Source organism: Takifugu rubripes, chromosome 2 (genome assembly GCF_901000725.2).
Source record: "Takifugu rubripes chromosome 2, fTakRub1.2, whole genome shotgun sequence".
Taxonomy (NCBI): domain Eukaryota; kingdom Metazoa; phylum Chordata; class Actinopteri; order Tetraodontiformes; family Tetraodontidae; genus Takifugu; species Takifugu rubripes.
In genome coordinates this window covers 12,649,487-12,669,999 of record NC_042286.1, presented here as the reverse complement: position 1 = coordinate 12,669,999, position 20,513 = coordinate 12,649,487, and the positions used below count along the sequence as shown (strand labels likewise).

Here is a 20,513-nt window from a genome sequence, read left to right as displayed (position 1 = left end):
ATGGTTTTCCTGTGTAAAATTATCTCACATAGCTGCATAACTCAGGGAAGGAAAAGTGCTATTTGGCTCCGTTAGCATCTGAGAATGAAGAGACTTCAGCACCCAACCCGCATATTTAAACAGCAGAGATGGAAGGCAAGCAGATGGAAATGGCAGGCAAGTATTACACACATTGTTGGATCTGATGAACAACTGTGAGCTTTTTCCTGGGATGTCTCCCCGATGGTGGGGAGCTTGTGCCCAAGAACCAGGTTGGTCTGAACTCTACAGCCTGCTTCTACAGAGATTTGCAAAGAACCCCGTTGCACGCGTTTTTAATTGTGTATTATCAACTTTGAGACGAAGCTGAACATCAAAGCTAAGACAGAGCCTCCTTGCTGTAACACTGTAAGACTGTAATATCGCTGTCCCCTTTAAAAGATCACGCTGTCACACGTGGGATCTGAAACAGCACATCCAGGGGACACGGCAGCCGACTGAAGGTGTGATACAAGAGCAAGTCTCTTTGTTTCAATTCACCACGTAAAGACACAGAAAAGTAGGAGGCTTTCTATTTGCCTGCCTAAAACTTCATCAGTGGTGAAGACCCGCAGCGTGGTGGGGTCGTTGGGTTAGTGGGAGTGTTACCTCGTTTCTGGCCAAGAGTGTGTTGAACTTTGCCGGTCTTTCTCCTCCTTTGAGTTCGTGTGAGTGTGTGTGCGAGTGTGTGTGTGTGTCTGTTTGAAAGTGTGTGTCTCCGTCTCCGTTCCTTCGCCAACAGCAATAATTACTTCAGAACACTCTTGCCGACCCAATCAGACACAAACGAGCAGACAGCTACGAGAGCGATGACCTTGTTTAAAGCGCGGCGCTGGAACACCCATCTGATTCGTCTTATACCAGGACTTTACCCCCCCCCGGGCCCCTGCTGTCTGCGGCTGCCAGATTAGCACACCTCAGAGGAGACCCAGGCTCCTGTTCTCTTCTAAAAGTCCTTAAAATAGCTCAGACGTGCGGCTGAATTATCCTAATCAAGCTGAACAGCGTGCGTAGTGCAGCGTTCTTTTGGGGGATTGAGAGTGTTTTTTATCTGTTATTTCACATTAAGGTCTAAGGAACATGAGCAGGAACTGAGGAGGGGGAGAAGAACGCTGGAACCGGAGTCGGAACGCTGCAGCTGGGATGTTTCAAGTCACTTTGAAAAGCTTTTCTCTTTTATTTAGCTGCATATTAACCCCCCTTGTTTCCTCTTTGACGAGAAAAAAACTCTGTCACAGATGATTTTACTGTCCAACTCTGATGTCTGCCGCCATGCTGCGTCCTGGTGGGGACAGCGTCCCCCAGCAGGGTCCACGCAGGTGTCTCACAGGAATGTGCCCAGAAACATCTGACCCCCGCCTCGGTACCACAGGAAGAACCTGCCTCCCAGAACCTGCCTCCCAGGTCCAGCCCCTCGTTCCGCGACATCTCCACGTGTCCTCCGTTCATGTCCTCACGTGTCCGCGCTGCTTCTGTTCCTGCTTCAGCGGCGTGCATCACCTGATGTGCTTGTCGTTTATGTACCGAAGGAACTCGCCGCTCTCTTCCTCCTCCTCTCCTCAACCCCGTGTAGGAAATGTTGCTTGATGAGATGAAGAAGCTGAGTCGCCGAGGCTTTGATCAGCAGCTCCGGCTCCGCTCTCATCCCGTTTCATCTCTTCCTCCCAGCATCTTTACTGCTGCCGCCATTCCATCAACAAACAGGGTTATTTTCTTATTTTGACCTGAAGTTTGGCCCATCTTCCATGTTGGCTGCTGAACGAATCCATCGGTGGGGCGGGGGTGGGGGGGGTTTGGGTGGGTAGGAAGAAAGGTTCTAAAAATCTCTAAAAATCTCAAAAATGATCAGTTCTCAACATCGCCAATGTCAGACTCATCCTGCTGAATCCTGTCCTCTTCCCATCCACCACTCATCCCCATTAAAAGACAATGTTGTGCACCATTCACCCCCCCCCCCCCAGCATGCCCCCTCCTGGTCAAACATGCCTCCATTTCCACAGGCCACAGCTCTCATGAGGGTCAGTTGGGATGGAGAGAAGAGGAGGAGGGAACTCCACAGGAGAACCAAGACCATGTTCACTGCTCAGCATTTCTTTAGTCCATTTTCCCACCCGGTTGTCAAGTTCCCCCCTTTAGTGAGGGGCAGATTCCTCTCACGCTTCCGTGTGCCCTCCCCTGTTGACCACGTTCCCTCCCTCTTCCCCATTCAGTGAAACCGGTTCCAGAACATCCGACTAAGACTTATAGTTGACGCTGTTGAACCTTGTGCCTGTGTGAACGAGGCCCCGTTTGCTGCCCTCCTGGAGGGTTTATTAGGGAACAATCCTCCGCTCCTGTTGCCCCCACTGACATCTGGCAGTGGGCAGCAGTGTCGTGTTGGAGTCCTCAACAGAGCAAAGTTCCTGATGGGTTTTCAGGTTTATCACATCTACCTGAGAACCGGACCCCACAGAGATGGAACATCCCAACAAGGCAGCCTTCCTGGAGATGGCAGAAAATACGCTGAAATAGGACAACATCCCAGAGGAGACGTCTGAGCTGAAGAACTTCAGCCCCCCTCTGACGTGCACGCACCCGTGATGCTGACTGTTCAACGCCCTACCAGGAATATGCTGACTCCACATGTGCTAGAGATGCCACCTCATCTGTTAATATCCCTCTCTTGCCCCCCATCCCTCTCCTTCCTCCATCTCCGGTCCAATTCCCTCTCTAAAAAGAAGACACGAAACGTCTCCCTGACTCACGGCTCTTAGCTCTAGTAGGGTGGGGGTGGGAACTAAGCAGCCCCCCACCCCCCACCCCCCCCAACAATGGTGTGGATTTCAATAGCCCCAGGGTGCATCTGGCTCTGGGCTGCGCAGCAAATTTTGACACGTTCTCGACAGACGGCCCCCACCCAGCAGGGGGCCGAAGGCTGAGGCTTTTTTTGCCCACTTAGACCTCAGTTAAAGCTAAATGCGTGTGAATAATTGGTTGGCAGGACAACAATCCCGAGGATGGCAACGCTGGGCGATAGTGTGTGTTTCCTGTACGGATGAAGGCTGCCGGAGGAGAGTCTGGGATTCTGCTGCAGCTTCAGTGTGTCAGCACACTCACGACTGGTCGGAATGAGACGTCCGGTCTGCATGAGGCCTCCGGACCTCCGAGGATCCGAGTCCATCGTCACAAACACGATGAGTCACACTAACGAGATGAAGCAGCCGATGGTGGACTTCAGGAGGAGAAGCACGACTTCAGTCACATCAACGGGACGTCTGTCCAGCACGTCTCCAGCTTCAGGCTCCTGAGGCCCCACCTCTCCTGGAGTGACACCTCCAGCTGGCTCCCCAGGACACTGAGGAGACACCACCCGTCTAGGAGGTCTAGGAGGTCTAGGAGGTCTGAGGTCAGCACTGGCAGGAATGGTGCAACACCGGCGGTAAACAGCCTCGTCTCATCTTCAGAACCGTTATATCCCTTTTGGGGTCACATTGAAGGGGCGCACATGTGCACAGGCAGGGTCCACCCCTGGCTCAGTTCATCGCAGGGCACTATGTCATCATTTGTGGGTTCGGGACCTTGTTCAAGGGTACCAGAACACCTTCAGAGCACTGCCGTGGTACCCTTCCATGCCTTTTCTGCACTGGGGCTCGAACCAAGAACCCTCCACTTCAGCCCAGACCCCAACAGACTGAGCTACCGCCGCCCGACTGCAGTAAAACTGAAGATGAACGAGGGCCAATGTTTGCTTACAAGAAAACCAAAGCTGCGGCCTCAAAAACACCCTCGAGGTGTCGTCCCCCCCCCCGTTCTCATCACGCCTCTTCAGTTCACACCCACAGGTGAGAGTCTCCTGCGGATCACTCCACAAAACTCCAGAACTAATTTCTTCCCTTCGTCTCATGAGCAAAGTTTGTCTGTGAGGTGTTGATTAAAGATGGTGTGGAGAGCTCAACGCCAGGTGAGGTTGCAGGGGTGAAGGTGTGTGTGTGTGTGTGTGTGTGGGGGGGGGGGTTGAGAGTCATCATTAAAAAAGTCGTTTTGCTGGATTTGTCATATTTCCTCTGTGAAACTGCTCGTTATGTTGCCTGACACAAAGCCAGGGATGGGAAATCTGTCTCAGTACCACGGTGAAGCTGGTTTTCTCCCAGTTCTGCGCTCTTCCAGCAGGCAGCAGCTGAAACGGAACGTGATGAATTGGCTTGTCGTGTCCGGTTTGTCTCCGCCTGTCAGAGTCCTGTCAGCGGGACTCGCCGCTGCCCCGAGACCACAGGAGGAAAATCAACAAAAAGACTGAAAAGACTCAAAGGGACTTGTTGTCCTGAAGCCTTCGTAAAGGAAAACCAAAGCTGGAAAAAAAATCAGTTTTATGCTAATTTTGAGGAAGACGACACTGAGGCCGTCTTAGTGCCCCCGGTGGCGAGAATAAGGAATTTCATGTAAGTGATCCACAGATAGATTAACCAGCATCTCCCCTGTGGTCCAATGTCTCCAGGACAGCTTCAGTATACAAGGACTGTAGATGGAAGTGTCCCCCTTAATGTGGTGATCCAGGCGGGCAACAAACCAAATATCGGATTCTTTAACTTTTGTAGCCGCATCAACTTTGACGATAAAACGTCCTGAATGTTGCCAAAATGTCATCGCAACCTTGAAACCACATCTGAACCCTCAAATAGTCGTTTACAGCCAAACATGTCCTCACCTTGCTGGTAAAACACATAGTTTGGTACTTGACACACACACACACACACACACACACACACACACACACACACACACACACACACACACACACACACACGCATTTTGACGAACCACTCATGAAAGCTCCCTCAGCTCAAGGACACTTTATTTATTCCGAGGATGATTTACTGCCTGTTTTCCCCTCTCCTCTCTGTTTGAGAAGGCAAAGCTGCTTAACTAAACGTGTGCAGACAATGTTGTTTAATGATGTTTCAACAAACACGGAAATGGCTTAATGAACGCTCGTGCACACCTGCTCAGGGGAAACACAACGCAACACAACGCCGCCGCTAACCGGACGTTCTGTCGGCTCTAACTGGACACTGAGAGGAAGCTAATTACATTTCCTGAGGTGACGTCTGCTGGCTGCTGAGTACACACACACACACACACACGCACACACACACGCACACACACACACACACACACACACACACACACACACACACACAGATAAGATTTAACCTCATTTTAGAAAGGTCTGACCTGAATGCATGAATATTTTTTGATGTGGGAAAACAGGATTGTGATTCTGTGTGTGTGTCATTTGGAGCGCCCCCTTGTGGACATCCCCATTAACATTTTCACCTAAAGGCTTGTGCGTTGAAGGAGCGTGAAGATATGTGCAAATTCTGACTGTCAGCTAAAGCTAAACTTAACATCCTGAAACCTCCTTTAACGATAAGCTGCATTTAGACTCATTAGTGCATCAGTGATTTGGAGCCAAGAGGGGTGCGGGGGCACCGCCACGGGGGCCGTGGTCCCACCTCCATCGCTGAGTTTGGGTTTAATATCTTCTCCATGTCTCAGCAGAAGCTAGCCTCCGTGGTCTGGATCAGGAATGATGTTGCCAGAAAAGATGGTGGAAGCTTTAGTCCGACATCAATAGTAAAACCTGGGTCGGGATTTTTCTGGCCCCCGTTCAGAGGCTTCTCCCGGGTTTCGCCGCTCCGGTTTGAGCTCTGCGGCAGAGGTCAAACCGAAATCTTTCCGAATTTGTTTGATCGGCTGAGCTGCCAGCTCCTCCTCTTCGATCTGCCGGCTCTCTGAAGACTCTGCAGAAATCAAACGCAGGAGCTGACAGCGATGAAAAGAGGCAGAAGAGGAAGAAAAGGGAGGTGGGAGGACTCGTCTTCCCTAAAAGCTTCTTAACATTAAGCATGTACAGCTTAAGGGAGCCACTTAAAGGTCAGTGAAGGTAGCATGAACCAGGATGTCAGCAGCACCGGTTTAAGGCGAAAAGGACTGTGTACAGCAGGGGACAGCTGGACAGCACAGACATGGACACTGTAGCAAATGAAAGCAAGTGACCCCCCCAGACCTTTTCGTATGGCTCCAGGGTGACTCAGGTTTCTGTTTAAACATTCACCTGATGTCTCCTCAGAGTCATCGGTTACTGAAATTTAAAGCGGTACAGAGAGGAGGGGCGGGGCTTTGTGTGTGTGTGTGTGTGTGTGTGTGTGTGAGGTGGGGGTAAATGAAGCCTTAATCCTACAGGGGTTTGAATGTTTTATTCCTCTATTTAATTAACCAACTTCGGAGATTTGCTGAGCTCCTATTTGTCGTGATTTAGCACGAACGAGGGCAACGGAAAAGAGAAAACACTCACACAAACGTTAGCGGCGCTACGTGTCGGCAAAGGTCAGCCGCCACTCATCGTCCCTTCAGTCAACCCAATTTGCATCATTTAACCCAAACTGTTGGATAGCTGGAGTTTGAGCGGCCGTATGCGTTTGCCTGTCAAAACAGCTCCGCGTCAAACAATCTCCTGTAATTTCCTTCCGAGTCGGCTCAGTTTCCCGCGTTGACGCGGACCAACTGTGACACTGCCGACAACGGCCGCCGCCCCGAGGTCACCGCAGAGGTGGCCACCTTCACCCTCCTGGAGGGAGCGAATGTGATGGAGACGATGGGTGAAAGAAGAAGATGAGCTAAATGACGCTAACTGGACTTGCTATCAAGCTAAAACCTGTCTAGTGCTATTTCAAATAAACCAGTAAAGTAATTCTCATCTGGTTTGAGAGGAGGGCGGAGGACAAAACGGGCCGACAGGCCCGGCCAAACCAGAAGTCATCTCGAATCAGGGGGTCGCCTTCTTCTACAGCTGTTTGGCAAACTTGAGCGAGGCGGATGACATGAAGGGCTCCGACCGCGCTGTCGCTTTACTCCGACTTAACTTGCGGCTCTCCATCTCCGTCCTGGTCAACGAGACTTGACGTGACCGAGTGCATAAGTGATTTAGGAGCATGAGAGACGGCTGTTTCTGCCCCTCCGGGGATCTGATCTGATAGTCCTTTAGGAGCGTCCAGCCACAGAGCTGTTTCTGCTTTGGCATATTAGCATAGCACGCTAGGTTCAGTAAAACACAGCAAAACAAGCAAGTTTAGGATTAATTGGGCATTTGTGAGAAATCTCTGTCATGGAAGGTCACAGTGGATGACATCACAGTAAAGGTGGAAGGGAAGGATCCCCTCTGGCTGGGACTGACCTTGACTCCAAAGCTCATGGGGATTTGGTGCCAGCCAGTAGCTGTGCGGATGCTAACACTGACGAAATGGCGTAAAAAGATGCTAATCGTGTCCCGACCGTTCCCGTTTACATCCTTTTCTGGTTTGGAAACAGAACCGTTTCCTCCCTGGATCTGCTGGAACGTGAGTCCCCCTGACAGTAACGTACACTTGCTCGCCTCCCACCAGCACGGCGCCTCCTCGCCGCTCCGTCAGTTTAGACGTGGCGGGGGAAAACGCACCAGCAGCCGCGCGGCGGCGTCGGCGACGAGGACCAATTTTGGCCCTGTTCCACGTGAAGGAGATGACATTCACATATTCGCTGTAACGAGCGGCGCGGAACAGCTCTGCTTTTAAGGTGGCATATGAATTTGGTCAGGCGTTCGGAGCCCCCCACCCGGGGTGGGTGGAAGTGTGATGTACCGAATCACAGACGTTTGTACGCACAAAGACTCCCGCTCGTGTCGTTTTATCCTCTTTTTTTATTTTATTTTACACAACATAACAACACAGTACATGTTGTCTTTTTCTCTGTACAGACGCCCTCTGGGGGCTTTTCTGTGCCCGGACCTGCGTCAGGTGGGGGGAAAAAAAACTTCGATGGTGTTCGTTTCTTTTTCCTGCTTTTTTTTTTTTTTTTTTTTTTAAATATCGTTCCCTTTAAAAAATATCAATTTGAGAAGAGGTACGTTAAAAGTCTGGGTCCGTCTGCTGCTCGGTGTCTGTGTCTGTGGGCTTCAGCTCGGTCCTCCTCAGCAGGTAACAAAGGCTATGTGTGAAATCTCTTTGTCCGCTCTAATCCCGCGTTTGTCAGGCCTGGAGTTCCAGAATCAGAAGGTCCGTTAGTGCAAAGGAAGGCACCGACTGTTCTCCGGCCACCGACGCCCCCGTCCTGAGTGGAGCGGGGGCGTGCTGTCCAGGTTCTAAAACAGGTTTCTCTCTTTTTTTCTGCCATTCTTCCCTTTTTTGTGGTATTTTCACATAAGGTGAGCGTGACTTGACATGACGTCGTCTTGTTGTTCTTTTCTTTTTGTGCTATAATAACGTGGAACCAACAGGACAACTTAAGGACATTACGAGACAGTGCAAGTCCTCCACTCGCTGACTGGCTGCAAAAAAAAAAAAAGGGAAACAAAGAGGTTGGAAGAGTCAAATAAAAAAAGCCCAACCTGCTAACTCAATATAAAGTTCTGTGGAGGAGAAAAAGGAAAGTAATAAAACCATTAAAAAAAAGTTGTGAAAAAAAAGACGCGATGAACAGCTCAACCCACTAAAAACATTAACGCACGCACAAAAATAACACTCAGTCCTCTCAAACACACACACGTCTAAACACACACACACACACACACACACACGAACAATAATGAGCAATCAAAGTTTGTCCTGTGTCACCGTCGGTCCGGTTCAAACTGTGCTTTCTAAGATCCAGTCCGAGTCGCACCTCGCTTTGTCCGAGTCCGCGTCCCCGTCTTTGGGGAGGAGCATCCCGCTCATGGATTGGCTCCGTTTGCTCCTCATTATGCGTCCTATTTTGGGTGCGGTTCCCGCTCGTCCCCCCTGAAGGGCCGGGGGAGTCTTTGAGCCCCCCCCCTCGCTGAGCGAGTACCTCCGCCTCGCCTTGCTCTGCCCCTCCTCCTCCACGGGGAGAGTCTGGTACTTGGTGGAGGGGCGGGGGGCCCGGCGCAGGACGGGCGTCTCTCTGAAGCGTGTAGAGGGGACGGGACTCGGGGTGGCGTGAGGACTGGAGAACGGGGACGGGGTGAGCGGGGGAGGGGTCTGGTTGAGAGACGTGGAGTTGTTGCGGTTGGTGTTGTGGTTCTCCAGAGGCGTGGCCGAGGGGAGGAGCATGGAGGACGCGGCGGTGGAGGAGGTGGAGGAGGAGGGCGGACGGTGCGAGGAAGAGGGGGGGTTTTCCACAGCGGCCGGGGGGGCGGAGCAAGCCGAGCCCGGCTTGCTCGGAGCGGGCTTCCTCTTTGGCTTGTTCAGCGAAGCGGCGCCGGGCGAGGCGCCGCCGGGTTGACCTCGGTCTTCTCTGTCCTCTGCGGTCAGACTTCTGGCCGCCCAACTTTGACTCAGCACCGACGTGGCGGCGGCGCAGTCGCGCAGGGACGAGTCGGACGACTGCGCGTCTTTGCCCCCCCCGCCCGCCGCTCCGCCCCGTTTCTTGGAGCTCCCCGACAGCTCGTCCGAGCCGATGGCGCCGTGCTTGGAAGCGCTGGGGGTGACGGTGCAGGTCTGCGACTGCTGCCCGTTGGTCTGAGAGTGGACGGTGGTCATGGACATTGAAACGCCTTTCCCCCCCTCCCCGGGGTTACAGACCTGCGGAAACACCCCCGTTAATCTCTGGCTGTAATCAAGGAATAATTAAGGAACATTCTTTGGTGTTAGCTTGAGTGTTTTTTACCTTGTATCTTATCATCAGGATGATGATGAAGATGAGCACAGAGGCCACGATTATCCCTCCGATGATGATGATCATCGTCCCGCCGAGGACCTGCGACTGCATGAAGTGGCACCTCATGTACTCCGACTCGGTGGTGAACTGCACGCAGCCGACCACGCGCGTGGCTGTCAGCGACGTGATGACATCATCATAGATGGCCAGCACGCACAGGTCGTACTGCGTCCCTGCCGCCAGGTTGTTGACCAGGAAGTTCTTGCTGGATGGGGGGATCATCCTGAGGAGACAAACGGTCCAATGAGGCAAAGCAGAGAAAGATTCTGGATCTAAAAGGTTCTAAAAGGGCTCAGATGGAGAATAAACCCGTCGAGCGCCGTTTAGACAAACATTTCCAGCCTTCACGAGCGATGAGAGGAATGTGTGAGGCGCTGAACTGAGCAAACAAGCTCGGAAAAGAGACTCCAAATGATCAAAAATTGATGCCCTCCGCTCCGCTGGGCAGAGTTCGGTGCTGAATCCTCAAAACGCTCAGAATTGGGACAGAAGCCCGATGACATGATTTATTGTTGCCTGGTTGTTGGGGCACCAGGACCCTGGTTGTTGGGGCACCAGGCCCCTGGTTGTTGGGGCACCAGGACCCTGGTTGTTGGGGCACCAGGCCCCTGGTTGTTGGTGCACCAGGATCCTGGTTGTTGGGGCACCAGGCCCCTGGTTGTTGGGGCACCAGGCCCCTGGTTGTTGGGGCACCAGGACCCTGGTTGTTGGGGCACCAGGACCCTGGTTGTTGGGGCACCAGGATCCTGGTTGTTGGGGCACCAGCCCCCTGGTTGTTGGGGCAACAGGCCCCTGGTTGTTGGGGCAACAGGCCCCTGGTTGTTGGGGCACCAGCCCCCTGGTTGTTGGGGCACCAGCTCCCTGGTTGTTGGGGCACCAGGACCAGGCCAACACTGAATCTGCCTCCTAGACACTCCAGCTCGGATCTGGATCTTCGTGATCTAAGTTTTGTCGCATTTTCTCATTTTCTCTCTTTTTTTTTTAGCCCCCTCAGAAAGTGCTTGTCGGCATTCCTGGCGTTCCTCATCAACATGCAAATGGGATCCCTCATTAAAACTAAAGAGGGCAGCTAGTTCAAAGCAAAGGTCCGCCTTTAACAGAGCAGGAGCTGCAGTCAGGACGTGTGTTCAGCCTTAATGCACAGAACCGGGAGCGGGCCATTAATGTGGAATATCAGGGCAGGCTTCAGGTGTGTGTGGGAGTGTGTGTGTGGGAGTGTGTGTGGGGAAAAGAGGGCAGAGATATGACCCCATGAATACTAACACACTGGCTGACTCGTGTGCTCTCCCTCCTCTTCTTCTTGCTGGTTCTCCAGCGTCACTCCCGACTGTGGATGCGTTTTCTCTGAGGCGAATAAATGTGTGTGTATGCACCCACGTGCACGTCGGCCCAGCAGAGCAGTTTGGATCCCTTCTGTAGGTGTTCTGGGCTGAACGGTGAAGACCGATGAACCTGGACCGTGTTTCCGAACAGTGGGCCAGATTCACGAAACGTTCTTACGAACAAATTTGTTCTTAAGTCCCACTTACGAACATTTTACGAAGATTGTGGCATTCACCAATTTCTTCTTATCCTGGATTTATGCGTAGGTAAGAACAAATCCTACGAACACTTAGGAGTACTCTTACGCACATTTCAGTGCCGACATGTTGGCATGGTTGTGTTTTCTTCTCTTGTGGAAATCAATAAAATTCAATATTACAATGATAATTATGTCATATTTATTTATTTCCTATTTTTGGTGATTTACGGAGAATTTTAAAATTACGTAAATGTGCCAATGACTTAACATTAATCAACCAAATTGGAAACCATGCCAAAACTCTCTTTTTATTTGATTTTATCTTGATTTATTTTATTAGGGGATCGAGGATATGCCCTAGTTGTTGACACCACTGACCAACCCTCAGACTCCACAGGAAATTGTATTCAATCAGATGCATGCGCGCAGTCGCTCCACCATTGAACGCACCATCGGCATGTTAAAGGGGCGCTGGATGTGTTTGGACACAGAGCCACAACCCCGTGAGGATGTGCGTCCTGACGCAATGATGGGGCCAGACTGCAGGCACGCGGTTCACGTTCGAGCGCGATTAATTGCCCGTTTGTGAATAAAATGCATTATTGTCACAATCCGAGCACAGCTTTTACACGTTTATTTTTTTTACATTCTTATTTTTTTTACATTCTCGTTGATTTCTTTAAGCGTGTTGGCTATAGTCATCAGGGTTGAGGCAATTTTATCAAGCGTGTTAGCCATCCTTTCTTGATTGTTCAACACGGCGTCAGAAATCAGGCGTGGAGAGGCAAGCTTTGGGCATTTCGCTTTGGGCATTTGGCTGCTTTTGGCTCTGTCTACAGGGTCCTGCTGCAGTTCCTTTTTATGGGCATTAGTGAGCGGTGACTTATGCTAATCGTATGTTAATTAGACTCACCTGGCACGCGCTTTCAACTTACGAACAGATGGCATTCATCAATCTAAGAACACAGCTGCGAACAATTCTGGGGCTTACGAACGCGTTGATGAATCCGACGTAGGGTTTTCTTAAGGAACTTCTTAAGAACAACTTAAGAAAGAATCTAAGAAGATTCTTAAGAACATATTGGTGAATCTGGCCCAGTGTTACGGGCATCAAGGGCCGTACCCAAGCCCGACTTCCTGTCAACACTTTCACCTGGGGTTCCATTTACCTTGGTGAAAGCATTCCTGCCTGGTAGGATGTAAATCCCGGCTTGAATTCAACCCTCATGGAATGGATTTGACCTCCTCTGATGGGCAAGTCCAATCCATGAAGGCTGGAATCCAGCCAGGTTTTGCATCCTACCAGGGAGAAACCGCTGTCAGCCAGGTAAATGGAAACCCAGGTGAAAGTGTTTACCTGTAGGACAGGAAGTCTGGCTTGGATACGGCCCTCAGGACTGGATTTACCCACCCCTGTTTTTGCTGATGCAAATATTTGGCAGAAATGTGAAACTTTTTTAGTGAAATAATCTGAGGTTTGGACCCCCCAAAAACCAACTTGGAATTGTCAACCTTGAGGAACACCCCCCGTCTGAAGCTGTCCGGCCTCGTCGGCGTGGGAGCGGCCCAACGCTGCGACATTGTTCCAGATGATGTTTTCATGCACATGGCTCCTCGTCCCTGGTGAGCGGTGGTTTCTTGACTGCGCGAGCCGTTAGCATTGTGCGAGCCGTTAGCGTTGTGACCTCATCCAAACTGACTCATGCATTGTTGTTCCTTTCTTTGTGTCTGAGCTGGATATTGCTGCCAGTGTTTGAAGCCCGACAGTGGGCAGATGATTGCCTTGGCCCAGACTATTACACTAATCTATCTGCTCTTTCTGCCAAGCCCTTGGCGCGGGGCGCGCGCGTGCACGTGTGTGTGCGCGCGTGTGCATGTGTGTTCCAAACTTCATTACACATTACAGAGGAAGTTACGATGCGCGTGGTCGTCCATGAGTAGACATTTTACTGTTGTGGTGTTTAGAGAACATGCACGTGTGTTATCTTCTGTCATGGCCACCTCCCCAAACTGCCCCCCCCCCCCCACACACACACACACGCAGACAACAGCATGTCTTCATGCGTGACAAAAGCCCGAAACAAAGCCAGGAGGAGGACGTGATCTCCGTTCGCTCTTCTCATCTTTCCCGCTCCAGACAAACGCCCCCCACCCCCCGAACAAAACAGCATCTGTATCATATCTGATTCTATTTTAAGCTCTTTCCACTTGACTGACTGTTGGGCGACGCCTGCAGGTTGCAAACCTGCGTTGTTGACAGCAATGAATGGACACGAGAGCGGAGCTTCCAGGTCAGGCTGGAGCTGTGCGATAACGACGCGCTCTGGATAATGACGCGCTCCGGATAACTCCACCGGTCTGGCCAATTAGGCCCCCCCACCCGTCTCTGTGCTGGCTTATTAGCGGCTCCATGCTGCTGCGGGGGAACAGTTGTTGCATCTCATAACTCGCAACATCCAAGAGCAGATGCTCTCCGTGGGAATTGTTTTCATGTGGGAATATTTCTATTCCTACCTGAGGACAGCCGATCTGCTGCCGTGTCATAATCCTGTTCCATAACTTATTTGCCTCAGATAAAGAGCATCTGTGACTGCCCGTGAGGCCTGGACAATAATTAAAGCCTGCTTTTAAGAGGCTGCCAGTAACCTTTGACCTTTAATTGGCTCTAGCATCCAGTCCCGATAGAAAACAGAACAGTCGACAGCTTCTTTTGCCCAGGAAGTTGCCCAGGTGGTGCCAACATACTGAGACTCAGGCCATTTCAACCCCCCCGCCGCCACCACCCGACCGCGTTAGCTTAGCGGAAGCGCTGCCTGAACCGTCGCTCAATAGGAGGCGTCGTCTTTCCCGCCCACAAGCGATTCACACACTCATTTAGGTACACTTACAAATTCAGCCGTAACAGGATCAATAGGATTTGAAGCAGATTTGTAGTTTACACAAATGATGTTTCCTTGGTATGAAAAAGAAGCAGCAGAAGGACAGGAGGAAGTGGTAACTGAAACAGTTTCATAAAACAAACTAATTACCTCAGAGATTAATTTGACTGGAATGAGGAGCCTTGGTAACAAAGCTGTTTCAGCGCTTAAACGGTCTGACTGGATAAACAGCAGTCACACACGTGCAAATATCAGTTTCCTGCAGGCTGCAGAAGCAGCAGAGCTTGTGTAAATTCTTCTGAAAACAGATCAAATCAGCACTCGCGGCTGAAGCCTCCCATGTTACCACGCTGGGAAAATGGTTCCATATATTTATGTAACACGCAGAACGCTGGCGCGGTGGAGACGGACCGGTGTTCAAACAGGAACAGAAGAGGATTAATGGCAGTTCGACCTGTGCACCATTACTGTTGACCCCAACGCTAATGTGGCTTACACAGCAGATGGCACAGTGCCATGCTAATAGGCCCCAGTCTCTCCGGCAGACAGCAAACATTGCAGAAGTTAGCTTCTTATCTCTGTTTCCCCATGCATCGTGCCCCCCCCCGATGCTACAGCTAATGGTTAACAAGTGCCCTCGTGGCGTGTAGTCAGGGACGGAACAGGATATTTGAACCGGGGCATAGCGGGCTCGGCTAACACCTCCCAGGCTATTTTTATTCATTAGAACCGGTCCAACGTCCCTGTAAGGGTATTTATTACCAACTAAACTAGAGGTTTGGCAATGAGTCTACCATACTAGCAGCATTTAATATTTTAATAAAGGTGAATGGCAACACTAGAATTCCCAGAACATAAACACATCTCATTTAATGACCATGGAGCCTTCGAAACACTCTTGGTAATAACTGTAACCTTGTTATTCCCCCTGTCTTTAGCACATGGAAAATCAAACATCGGGCTTGTTTGTCTCCCTGATCAGTTCAGATTATAGGATGTAGCCCCCCCATTAAAGAGTTCTGGTTTCATGAATGTTACAGAGTAAAAATAGAAAATTGTTCTGGTGAAATGAATTAGAATAGTAAAATGAATTTAATGGTTTTTAAATTCCTTTTGCTGGTGGAATGTAGAATGTCCTCTTCATCAGCATTCTTCTCTTGCTTTCAAAAACTCCTGTTTTCAATCAGTTTATTTAGCTTTTGCCATTTTTCTGCCTACAAACCGTTAATGTTCCAGGTCCTTTTCATCATTGGTGCCGTTTGATGCACCACCTGTTTATTTAGCTCTGCTACAGGCTACAGGATGAACTCCTAAACTTCCTGTTACTACGAGTTACTACGAGTCTAAGAGTGTGGGGGAGGTGGAGAACACGGCTTTGTTAAAGGCTGCTTCCCCTCCGTGTTGTGCGTTTGCTTGCCACACAATTTGCTTGACGTGTAGTTGCTTTTTTTGGTAAATGGCAACCGGCCCCTGCAGCTGGATGGATCCACTCAAGTGGAAAACAACAGCTGAAAGAAGAGCGGAGTGAGGACGGGAGGAGCGGGATGAAAGGATAAAGGTGTGTGCGCTCCTTCACAACATTCTGAAGCTTTTGCCCCAAAAACACGCCTGGAAACACCCAACCTCAAGGATTCTAAATCCTTTCTTGCTTACACGTTTACATACGTGACAATAGTAAGAATGTCTGGACGTTCACCTGCTGCCTGGTGAGAGTCGAGTGGAGCTTCTGTTTGGAACCACAATTGGAACCACTGGAGATTCACAGCAAAGTCTGTAACATCGTCATGGTTTGAGTGCCACCACTGTTTCATCCCTACGTCCAGAGAACGATGTGTTGGGTTCATCAACCCCCGGTAAAGAGCCTTGATTGGGCCCATGTCTGAAGAGGAGCAGCGTCTACCTTGGGGCTGGTTTATGGCCAGTTTTACGGCCCGCGTTGCCACGGCTGCGGGTTGGTCAATAAAACCATTGAGGTGTAAAAGCCAAAGACTGCATGTGCTCTGACAGGCCAGGTGGAAAAAGGTCACCAGCATCATTCTTCCTTTGACCCGACCCTGTCCAGGAGCTATAGGCGGCGCCAGTGGCTCAATTTCCTTCTGAGCTGTAGCTGGAAACACGACGTGAACACACAGGACACCGAGTTCCCGTCAGCTCCAGGAGACGAGCTCGGCAGCCGACCCTGACCTCCGTGTGGCGGGAGAGGAAGGCGGGGCTTTCCATGCAGGGATCCATACCGGATCGATCAGTACAACCATTACCTGACGCGCTGCAGACCCAGAAGGTTAACATGGCGGGGTGGATGTACCAGTAAAAGCTCTGAATTCACAGTCTGCATGCGGCTTCGTGCACCCGGGAGCTTTATGGGGAGGAAAGAGCTGAAATGTCAATGAGCGGCCGATCAATAAGCCCTCATTGAGGCAGGAAAAGTCAGCGCCCTGCTTGTGACCACAGCACCAGGCTGCCCCCGTCTGTCACTCGCCTCCTCTCCTACTCACTCCCTCACGCCTCGCACTCATCCTGTCACTCCGGCCGTCTTTTGTCCACTCTCCCGCTCTCCTCCCTCCTCTGTGTTCGGCTGATGAAAAAAGAAAAGCAGAATCGATGGCGTTTCTTCTTTATGCCGGCAGAAGTGCGGAATGGGAATCAATCCGCTGGCCAAAGACGAAATAACAGCATCACAGGTTCGCGTTGGGGGCGAGAGGACAGAAGAGGAGCCAGAGAGGGAGGATGAAGGAGGGAGCGGCGCCGCTAGCGTCCGTCCGATCACTCCTTCTCCTCCGCGGGACGCCGCTTGGTTGGCGGCGCCGTCGCGCCGGCCAACTTAACGGGTTTAAGAGAGGGGGGCAGACAAAGAGCGAGGTCAAGAGGAAGAGCTGCAGCGCTTAGGAGACAGGCGGCTTCAAATCCTGCAGGCCTCATCTAGGGATGATGCCTTCTCCGAATGGGGTTAGGCATGGGAATTATATGCAGATTAGGATTAATATGCAAGAAAGATCAGCGCAGCTTTTCCACCCCGAGTGACCGTTGTTTATCTAACGTCGCAGCAGAATCAGGCTCAAGGTTCATGAGTTCTGAGCCGATAGTAGAATGAAATTAGGCTTCAGAGACATATGTAATACCCCCCGACGCTGCGCGCGCCACAGATCAGACGGCCAGTCTGAACTGCTCATGATGATTTGTACCGATAAAGCAAGCGCGGGGATTAGCGGTGATACGGGAGGCAGATGATACCTTCAGAATTCCCATCAAAAGCGCCACATGTTTAATTCCTCCACTCTTCATTTCACTGGGGGAAATATTTAGCTCAAATAACAATCGTTCCCTGCGAGTTGGATTTAATCTTTGTAATCCGGCACCAACGGAGAACGTCAAGGAGGGCTGGACCGATGTTTCCCTGTCAAGGCCACCCTGGAGAGTCAACGGTACCGGCCGGCTTATTGATTTGCTGGGTATAAGCGTAGATCAGGATGCATCTCCTATCACCGTTTAAGGTCTCCACCGGCCAGCGGCTCATTACAGGAATCATACATATTTCAGTTGGTCCTCACGTAATGCTACATTCAGGCCTTCCGGGGTGCACGAGAGCTCCAGAGCGGAGCCAACACGGGAGTTGGGCTCTACACATTCACTAGGACGGCGTGAAGACCTCAAAGGAGCAGGGAAGACACCAAAATAAGACACCTAAACAGTCCGGCGCTGGCAGGCAGGCGCTCCGCCCTGAAATGGGTGTCCTGATGGAGATCGCCGACTCCTCCACGCAGGAAACACCAAACCCAACCCAGAACCCTGGAGCCCAACAATGACCTTTGGATGACAGAACTCACCACTCTCCACTGGACCTCCATGTGCTCCCAGTACTCCCTGTCACAGGGAGGGTACACCCCTACACGGGTCACCAGTTCATCACCCTTTCATTCTCCCAGGTTTGAGTCTGGCTTTGGCAACGTGTGCGTAATGTTTCCTGATTATCTTTATCCAATCAAAGCAAAAGGAGAAAAGATTCCAACGGGGGCAAAGTCCTACCTGTAGACCAGAGAGTCGTCCTGGCTCCCATTGTATTGAATCTGGAACATCCTGATGCCGGGAATATTCCTCTGAAAGTTGAACTTGATGAGTGCTGTGGATGAGGTGGCCTCGGCCGTCACCACCCTCTTATCCCCTCCGCCCTTCACGTCAGCCGTCACGTTGCTCCCGTTGGCTCCGCCCCGGGTTGACGTGGAAATGTCAGACGAACCCGGGTCGGGTTCCTGGATGTTGTTGGTGTTGTTTGAGATGTGGGGGAGTTTGATTATCACCAGATCTACAGTCTGGTGGGCTTCACCGGCAGGGTTGGAGGAGATGCAGGTGAAGGAGCCCGTGTCTTTCACAGTACTGATGAGGATGTCCAGAGTTCCGTTAGTGTACACCAAAGTTCTGGATGAGTTCGATACCAGTTTGCCCTCAGGGGAGATCCAGTGGATGACCGGTTCTGGGTCACCTCTGGCCTTACACCTGGAGCGGGACGGAGGAAAAACAGTCATGGGAGTATTACAGAAGAAAATCTAAAGCAGTCCGTTTAAATAGACAAGGGAACGATTCCGACTGTAACGTCCGTGTTTTGCTGATCGATGTTGGGCTTCAGTCATTAAACTTTTTCTGAGGGCTCTGAACACGACGCAGCGGGCCCAACCCAACCATTCTAAACGACACCAGCTGAACATAAATGCAAATGAAACGAGGCACAATCAGGCAGCCGAGCAGCCCGCGTGGGTTTTATTTGGGCCCGTTAATCGTTCCTGAACGTGCTTTCGCTGGGCGCGTCCTACTGTAACAAAGATAAAACCCATAAAAGTGCGAGCAAACATGGCCGAGAGCATTTCCTGAGCACCGTTAGTCCCTATAAAGGACAGCGACGTGGTCTCTGACGGGGCTAGGATGAATAACTGGATCCAGATGTGATGCAAATGTGGACAATTATCGATACACCGTCAGAAACTTTTCTGACTGAGAGTCTTGGGAATGCGGGCGAAGGCAGGCTCAGAATGGGAGGAGCCTGCGTTAATTCGCCGCTACAGGCGACAATTGTTGTTCCTGCTGGGAAATAAGGGGACAAATGTAACCTTACAGCCGACGCTTGACCCCTGTCTTTTATTAGTTGGCTGATAAAACCTAATGGATGTGATCTGCTTAGTCTTATTTTAATTGACTGGATTATTTCGCTCGTGGGGAAGAAAAAACTTTGACCAAAACAATCTCTGCAGAAATGAAAAGATTATGGAGCAGACGGGAGGCAGCTGGATGAGGTGATGCATCATTAATGAGGGAAATATTAATGGCAGACATGATAGAGGACTCAACGAAGATCAGGAGTTTATGTTAATTAAGCAATAACAGGAGGTTGTGTGTAGGGTCGCGTGTGTCACTGGTGGGACCTTTATCAGAGGGTGGAGAAGAGATAAGAAACAGGTCAGTAATGTAAGTGATTTAAACCCAATAATGGCGGAGGGATTGATGGCAACATGACGAGGGCGCCCGGCGACAGGCGCCGCCACACAGACCGAGTGAATCCCACTCTGCCTGGAGAAGATCGGCATTGAGGCGCTTTGCTGCTCTGCATCCGCCCCTTTAGCTGTGTGTGGTGACGCGAGCTGCTGCGTGCATTCATGTCGCTGCAGCTTACACGGAACTGTATTCACACGTAAATACGGCCTTTCTAAGCACCACCTGTGTCACAGCCATTAGACTTACACGGCCTTTAAAGGCTGCAAGAGAAGGCTCGATGTATATAAGCGTGAGCTCTTGTCCTCCATGTCGCCTGGTTCCTTCATTCTAGCCAGGAACTAACGGCCATGTTGGAGCATGTGTGTGTGTGTGTGTGTGTGTGTCAGGGCCAGAGAATAGTGGAGCTATTTACCAGTCTGATAGCTGTTGGATAACTGGGTTATTTAGCTGGAGATCATCTTCTGTCATATCAATAAAGTTGAAGAATTGGTGTTTTTTTAATCACTTAAAACATAATGGAGGAGTTGTCACACAGTCACTGTGCAGCCCTTCGTTCTCTGTAACGATGCCGCAGCAACATGAGCAGTAATTTTAAATGGATTGAACAGTTTTCCCAAACACACTCATGTAAAATGGGCTCCAAATCATGAACTTTACTGCAGGTGCAAAGGGCCCAATGCAAACAACACAATGCAATTTTACACCTGCAAATAGAAACGCTGTCATAACGATGTCGTAACTAACGCAACACTAACAATGGAACAAGGATTTGTAGGATTTCTTTCAGTCTAATTTATTAAAATGAATTCTGCAAAAATGAGAAATTCTCCGTGTGATGACCTTCTGATAAACCGCCAGCGTTACCTCCTGTACGGAGCTGAGGTCGAGACTCAACCAAGGGACGGCGTCTCGTTGCTTCGCTT

At 50.7% G+C, this 20,513-nt stretch overlaps 1 protein-coding gene across 2 annotated transcripts in view; it reads right to left on the bottom strand.

Annotated features, from left to right (window-relative positions):
• Nucleotides 1–7,721: 7,721 nt before the first annotated feature.
• The window catches only part of lrfn5a (leucine rich repeat and fibronectin type III domain containing 5a), a 52,929-nt gene continuing 40,137 nt past the window's right edge, over nucleotides 7,722–20,513 (bottom strand). For both annotated transcript variants that reach the window (XM_029832919.1, XM_029832918.1), the window contains 3 exons: nucleotides 18,133–18,600; nucleotides 9,658–9,931; nucleotides 7,722–9,572 (listed from right to left, as the gene is read on the bottom strand). In XM_029832919.1, the coding sequence (XP_029688779.1) occupies nucleotides 8,658–9,572; nucleotides 9,658–9,931; nucleotides 18,133–18,600 (1,657 nt within the window). In that variant the 3' untranslated portion in view covers nucleotides 7,722–8,657. The remainder of the gene's footprint in view (nucleotides 9,573–9,657; nucleotides 9,932–18,132; nucleotides 18,601–20,513) is intronic.